This window comes from Pistacia vera, unplaced genomic scaffold, assembly GCF_008641045.1.
Source record: "Pistacia vera cultivar Batoury unplaced genomic scaffold, PisVer_v2 Contig374, whole genome shotgun sequence".
Taxonomy (NCBI): Eukaryota; Viridiplantae; Streptophyta; class Magnoliopsida; order Sapindales; family Anacardiaceae; genus Pistacia; species Pistacia vera.
The window spans coordinates 1226975-1234804 of record NW_022196195.1 but is presented as its reverse complement, the minus strand read 5'-3'; the positions used below and the strand labels follow the sequence as shown (position 1 = coordinate 1234804).

Genomic DNA, 7830 nt, shown 5'->3' with positions numbered 1-7830 from the left:
ATAGTGATTTCTCAACCATAAACAAAGTGCTGATGCGTTTGATATTCTGCTTTATTTTGAATTCTAAGTTGTATATAGTCTGCATCCCTTTATAATTAATTCATATAAATGTACTGGACTTCTTCAATTTTAAAGTCCAGCTAGTTTCATCTGAAATTATATAGTTATTATAAATTAAATTCAACTTACATTATCTAAATTCTTTGTAGGCTTTATCACAAATGGCTACTAGTGATCAAGTGACAGTTGACATTCCACCCCAAATGGAAGAGTTACATGAAATTGAGAATGAGCTTGTCACATCTCCTCAAGAACTATGGTATGATTCGACAATATTATCTTATAAACTGTATTTTTATATTATATATGTATAACGCATAATAAGTATAACAAAATGTTTGGAATCAATAATATGGATACAACATGCATCACAAAATCAGCTATCTCATGAGAAATAGTTGAGTTAGGACCTTCTCCTCAAGATCAAGATGTATGTACAGTTTATAATTTGCTATTATTTTCAGTCTATATTTTTAAAGATGAATTGTTTTGATAACCTTTCATTTAAAAATTTTTAAAGTTCTCATAATCATTTAACATAGTTGAAATATATAGAATATATATATATATATATATATATATAATTATATTTAAATTTTGTTAAGTTGTTATTCACCTAAAAGATTAAACGATTAGATAAGGCTCCACATATATTAGCCAATAGACCCTCTACATGAAATTTAGATTTTTTTCATTTTCTTTATCCAATTTCTATGTAGGGATCAGATCTTTAGACTTTTGACTCTAATACTATCAATGTTAAGTTGTCATTCTACTAAACCTAAACCAATAGGTTTCAATATATATTAGACTAATAGGCCTCCTCACATTTTCCTCAAATTCGTTAAATTGACTGTGGAAATCAAATAAACTAAATTATATATTTATTACCAGTAATAATTTTGTTATGCTAATTTCTGTGAAATTGTAAGCAAACGGTGCTAACTTGCTTACAAACTTTCCTTGCATTTTTAGCAGCTACTTTCTATAACAAGAGATTCAGAGATGTTAAGATTAATAATAGTCTATTTCATAAATTCTTTCAACACAGGTTATTAAGGGGAACTTAGGTTTATCTTAAGGCGTGTATATGTCCCTTACATAAGAAGTAATAATGCGGAATATAGTTTTCTCATAAATTATTTTCTTCTTCCTATTGTGTTGCTGAGTGAGTTGGTGTCATGTTATATATTTGTACTTTATTTTTCTAAATTGTTGATCAACAGTTTATATATATATAAACTGTATATATATATATATATATACAGCATGCATACATGCATACATGCATATATCACTTGATATTATGATAAAGTTTAATTAATAATACTACATATTCAAAACTGAAACATTTTAAATTTTATTTATCAGAAAATCTTACCATTAAATTGACTTACATCTATAAATACATAAAGTGCTAACATGGTTCAAACAAATATGTCTATGTGAAGAGAGGATTAACATTGCACAAGAAAATGAGGAACATAAAAAATGGATGAACATGTGACATCTTCCTCTAGAACGGATTGGTATACGATATAACTTGTAAACTACAGTTATATTATTTATATTTTTAAAGATGTAAGTCTTGATAGATCTTTCCACATGTCTTTAATTTTCTTAATAATCATTTTGGTTTCTCTACAACAAAAAGAAAATTATAATTTTTATTAGTATTATATAAGTGCAACACATGAGATTTACACAAAATTTTGATACTGAAATAGTGAATGTATAACAGTTGATCAAGAATGAGTATCAGATGAAATAATAGAGAATGACACATCGATTTCTCATGAAGTCAGCTTGGTACGATTTAATATTATCTGTTAAATTACCTATTATTTTATTTGTATTTCACTAGATGCATCGTTTTGTGTTCCTTTCATTTTCACTTCTATAAACTTCTTACCATGTAAACTAAATGTTAAACATTCTATACAGCTTTCGCTTCCTTAAAAATCGCTTTGGTTTTCCCACACCAAAAAAGAAATAAACTTTGTTTACGTAGTTTTATATAAATGCACAAGATTTATCACAAAATTTTGACTGACAAAATAGTGAAGAGTACAATAGTAGTAAAAAAATGGGTCGGGTTCATATAAATCAAGGCAAAGAACATCATTTTTTTTTTTTTTTTTTTTAATTTTGGGGAAATGATATGCCAGTCTATTCGTTAAGGAAAAAAGAAAGAAGATTCATATTAGCACACAAGATATAATTCTACATTACAGTGAAAACATTCATTAAAATGAGATCACAAACCATGTGACTATTTTATTTATTTTAAGGGCTCCTGACATCTTCACCTAGACATATTGGTGTCACTTATTGCATTTTTATTTCCTTTGTAATTCTAGAAAATATATATATGGCTAACAATCTATCCGGATTTTTTTTTTTTTTTTTTTTTGAACTTATTTTTTTTTGAAAAACAAATTGTTTTAAGAGTGGTAATGGTCTATTCAATAATTTTGGCAAGAGGATTACAATGTGAAAAAGTTAACATAATAAACTTTTTAAATCAAAAACCTACATGTAACATTGTTAAGTACTTAATTATCTCTCTTAATTTTAACATTAGAGTTTAATGTGAATGTATCGGTGGACTCTTCCACGATAGAAGAAGAAACATGTTGCTCTGCAAAATTCTATCTCATTAAAGGTAAGTCTTTTTATTAAATCGTTATAGGCTATAGCATCCCTTTTATTATGGTAACACAAAATTCTATCATAAACTTGTTCTCTTTTCAACTTGACGAAATTGGAGGAGAAGTAGGCACTTCAAATTGTACAGGGCTGCATTGGAGGGGATAGAACACTGCTGAAGGAATTTATAAGGAGAGATATTGATATACCAGTTAAGCTATCAAAGGATGGAGGCACCGCTCTCCATATTGCAGCTGCAGCATGGCACATGATTTTGTGAAAAAGCTGCTTGAAAAAATGAATAAGAGGATTAGTTGTAAAAATAATGCTGGCAATATGGCCTTTTTTCTTGCAGCTGCGTCCGAGAGGGTTGAAATTGTCAAGGCTATGATGAAGAAGAATGAAGACATAGTAAAGATTAGAGGAGACAATGATATTTACCGCTCACAAGCAGCTCTAATTGGAGACAAAGAGATGGTAGATAGATCATGATAATGATCACATCGAATTGTTTATCAGCCTCATAAACCGCGGCTGGTATGGTAAGTAGTATTGGGCGCATTAGACTTTTAAACATCCATTGGTAACATCATTATCTGATAAACAATGGTTTGTATGGTGAGTTTTAATATCTATATTCAGGCTAGCAAATTAGACGACTTTTAAAACTTAAGTCATCCTCTAATTTTTGTTCGCTATCCATCCTATCCTAGGAATCGAACATGGTTGGTCAACCAAAATAAAGGGCTAGTAAACCACCTGGTTAAATAGCTTAATAAATTTATATTATGTAAATATTCAACTTAACAATCCTCAATCATATATTAATTATAAAGATAATTATATTAAATTGATAATGTGTAAACTTGAATCTATATAATTTATAATGCTGATCACTGTTTTCCTAGATGTTGCATTGGATTTGGTGGAGAACCACCCACAGATAGCTCTTGCACGTGATAAAAATGCGAAGACAGCATTGCATCTCTTGGCATGAATGCCTGTATTGACGCGTGTTTTTTATTATGACCCCATTAGACATTACCAAGATTCGACCATCTACATGTGTTAGTTTTTTCTAATCATTAACACTTTCAGATTGCCTTAATTAGTTTTTTTTTAATCATAATAATGAAGTAATGAAGTAATTAGATTCAACCATCTACAATTGTTTTTAATTGTAAGAAAAAAGGGTGCTTAATTTCATTTTGTTTTAAAGCAGACAATGAAGTAAAAAGAGACGTGATAAAGATATGTCATTCAATGTTTGGGAGATAGCAGGTGAAGGAGAGGAATGAGATGAGCTTGAGGGATCGAATGAATGAGAGGGAGCAACGGATGAATGAGACAAAGCAAAGGAGGAAAAGGCTAGGCTGGCTGTGTCGGATTAAGGAGGCGGAATGTCAACTTTGTTGTGGGTATTTGTTTGAATTTTTAGTTAACAAAATTTGATTATTGTCTATGAGCATTTTTAGTGTCTCATTAAGAAGATAAATCAAGTTCCTATTTTATCTTGAACATTAATTAAATGGGTATTTGATTACTCTTGTATAATCTTTTATACGAAGTATGCCATGATCCTCTGTTCTTTTATCGATTTAGAATTCAATAATTGCTTCTCTGATATTTTCTTCATCCTCAAGTTTCCTATAAACTAATGTTGGCTTAAATAAACCTCTTAATTCAGATACTGGTCAAGAGATTCCCAATTCAGCTTTTGAACTATTCGAATGTCTTTGGGAACAAGTTATGCTTCTGGATGACTCCCAGATTTTGGAAATTATTAGAAAACCTTGGTCTCTAATATTTGAGGCTACAAAACAAGGAAACCTTCAGTTTCTAAACATAATTTTCTCCACATATCCTGATCTAATGTTTGAAGTTGACGAAAATCAATACACCATACTTCATTTTGCTATTATGTATCGTAGTAGTAATATTTTCACGGCCATGTGTGATATTGGTCTATTTAAGGATTTCGTAGCTCGTGTCACAAATAAAAAAGGGAACAATATCTTGCATTTGGCTACAAATTTGTCACCAGTAGATAGACCCGATGTTGAATCGCCTATAGTACATTTGAAAATGGCAATTGAGATGGAGTGGTTCGAGGTGAATATTAATTTACTCCCCTTTTTCATTTGAAAAAAAAAATATTTCTTTCTCTTGATTGATAGATATTTCATAACTGTTGTAGAGAGTGAAGAGAATTTTGCATCCAGTGGTAGCTGAAGCTAAAAATAAAGAAGGGAAAACTGCTAGAGCTATATTTACTGAACAGCACAAAGAGTTAAGGAATAAAGTTGATAAATGGACCAAGAAGATTGCAAATGCATGCATCATGGAGTCAACACTTATTGCCACCATGGTTTTCGCTGCGCTTTTCACTATACCAAGTGGCACCAATGAAGAAATAGGGACTCTGCATTTTGTTCGAAGAGCTTCCTTCATAGTTTTTGCAATATCAGATACTATAGCTTTACTATTGTCATGTTCCTCCTTACTAATGTTCTTAGCTGTTATCTCTTCTCGATGTGAAGACGTAGATTTCCTTCGGCGGGTATTATATGATTTGGGTTGGGGATTACAGTTACTTCTATTCTTCGTAGAAGCAATGATGGTAGTGTTTTGTGCAACTATGTTCATTGTCTTCAAAGATGGGTTTCTATGGATGCCTATTCTTCTTATGGTAATGGCTATTTTTGCAATCTTCTTGTACGTGGGTAAAACTTACAATGTCGCTGTAGAAGTGTCGCATTCTATCCATGAAAACTGGTGATGGTGACATTATTTACTTACTTTACATCAATGTAATATAACAAATGAGTCACTCATTGTTTCTTATCATGAATGTTATAAGATGTAATACTTATATTTTTCCGTTTTATTAAATCTGCAGTAAATTACCCAATTGTGGCGCTTTATATTCTGTCTTATCAGAACCATGTCTTACTAAATAGATTTGTTGTAAATTTCCCCTCACACAAATCAAGCAAACATCAACCAAAACAATCAATCAACGCAAACCAAACTATATTCAACACACAGTATTTACAGTGGTTCACTTGTTCAATATTGAACAAGCTACTTCCATGTTGAGCTCCAGCAGAATATGGATGCTCCCTGCACTTGCTATTACTATCAAGAACGATTACAACCCTCAAACACTCTTCCCTTTACAAGATTTCAAATCAAGATTGAAACTAGCTTTAGACTAGCAAAGATAAACCTACAATCTGAACTGAGAAAACAACAGCAGGTTCCCACCCCACTAAGAAACACGACTCAATGGATAGATTATTAGCAGATTTACACACACACAAAGCCCTAATCTTGAACCCTAATCTGGTAACTTTGAGAGGTTTCAACAAGAGAAAACACGTTGTTCGCGAACTGAAAGGACCTTGCTTTTATAGGTTTGACCCAACTTAAGTCCTCAGCTATCAGATCTGTCCTCAAACCAATGATCAGGATGAAGTCTCAGCTTTAGTCAAAATGACGTCGCATAAGGCTTCACATATAACAATCTCCACCTTGAAGCCTTATTCTTCCCTTTGACAGTAACCAGCAGGTGCAACAAGCAGTTATCATACTCCTTCTTAGCTCTTTTGAATTCAGTTGATATGAAGAATGTTCAAGCAATGCTTGAACTTTGCAGCAGTTACAACTTTTGTTCCCATATCAGATGGGTTTTCTTCAGTTGGAATTTTCAGCAGGCTGACAGTTCCCTTTGAAATCTGGTCTCGGACAAAATGATACTTGATATCCACATGCTTCATTCTCTCATGGTATACCAGCTTTTTACTTAGATGGATGGCATTTGATTGTTAGAATACACAGTCATAGGGCCATCCATTAAGTTTACCTCTTTCAAAATCCCTTGTAGCCATATTGCCTCCTTGAATGCATCAGTTACTGCCACATACTCAACTTCTGTTGTGGACAATGCCACTAATGGTTGAAGCTGGGATTTTCAACTGATGCAATTTCCAGCTAAAGTGAAATAGTAAGCTGTGGTGGACTTCCTTGAATCACGATCTCCTGCAAAATCAGAATCTACATACCTAACAAGATCAAGTGTAGGAGTTCTTTTGCAATAATCTAATCCAACATGCATTGTAGTGTTAATATATCTAAGTAACCATTTTAAGGCAACCCAATGCTCTATTCCTGGAGTTGACATAAACCTACTTAATAGAGATATTGCAAATGAGATATCAGGCCTAGTGCTTATCATTGAATACATCACTGATCCTATGGCACTAGAGTAGGGGATTTTTGCCATTTTAATCCTATCTACATTAGTTTTGGGGGACTACATTTTGCTAGTCGAATGTCTTTAGGAACAAGTTATGCTTGACATGTTATGGACGGTTGTCTTTAAATATTGGACGGGCGTTCATATTTTAATGGACGCCCGTCCATTAACAATTCTTTGTAAAAAATTACTATGTTATAATTTATTATAAAAAAATTATTCCATTTTACTGATGGATGCCCGTTCTTTAAATGGGGACACTAGTCCGTAGTAAATAGACCCTGGTCCATATTATATGGACAAGAGTCCATATAAGTAAACGACCGTCTATATTTGATAAACGACCGTTCACTAGAAAAAAATTTAATAACGTGAAACGTGTCTGGTTTGTTGGTGTAAATCACGGGACACGTTGGCCGGTATAAGATTTTGGTATAAAAATACCAGTGTCCGTAACATTATTGTTTAATTGAGATTATAATCAGGCGGCTGTATAAGAATTTAATTAAATAAATACAAAGTTTTTATAATTTTTTATTTGATAAGAGAAGCACGCAAAAACATAATTATATAAAATAATTAAAATAAATATTTTACAATAAAATAGGATAAAGAGTAAATGTTTTCCCAATTATAAAAGTAAAAGTGGTGGTACTTTTACCCCTCCTTATGTTTTCAATGGCGCTTTTTTTTTAGGGTTTTATTTGAAGTTTTTTTATTTTTTCATAAACATGGGCGAATCAAGAACCAGGCACAGCAAACGAGTACAACCATTAGAAGAATTTCCAGACAATAATCAAAGGTTAGTTTTCTTTTTGGAACCAATACTACGTCATTGAGGTTTTTATTGTCTAGTGTTTTGT

The 7830-nt window shown here is 32.0% G+C and overlaps 1 protein-coding gene across 1 annotated transcript; it reads left to right on the top strand.

Moving 5' to 3' along the window:
- Positions 1-2970: 2970 nt before the first annotated feature.
- On the top strand, positions 2971-5488 carry LOC116140605 (ankyrin repeat-containing protein ITN1-like). Its single transcript, XM_031426216.1, has 4 exons — positions 2971-3186; positions 3991-4111; positions 4397-4821; positions 4907-5488. Exons 1-4 carry the CDS (start codon positions 2971-2973, stop codon positions 5486-5488), a joined length of 1344 nt encoding a protein of 447 aa, XP_031282076.1.
- Positions 5489-7830: the final 2342 nt, after the last annotated feature.

Coding starts and splice junctions, on each gene's coding strand:
- LOC116140605 (XM_031426216.1), top strand. CDS start 2,971: ATGGCACATGATTTTGTGAAAAAGCTGCTTGAAAAAATGAATAAGAGG. Junction 4,112..4,396: donor TCGGATTAAGGAGGCGGAAT/GTCAACTTTGTT, acceptor CTCTTAATTCAG/ATACTGGTCAAGAGATTCCC. Junction 4,822..4,906: donor TTGAGATGGAGTGGTTCGAG/GTGAATATTAAT, acceptor TAACTGTTGTAG/AGAGTGAAGAGAATTTTGCA.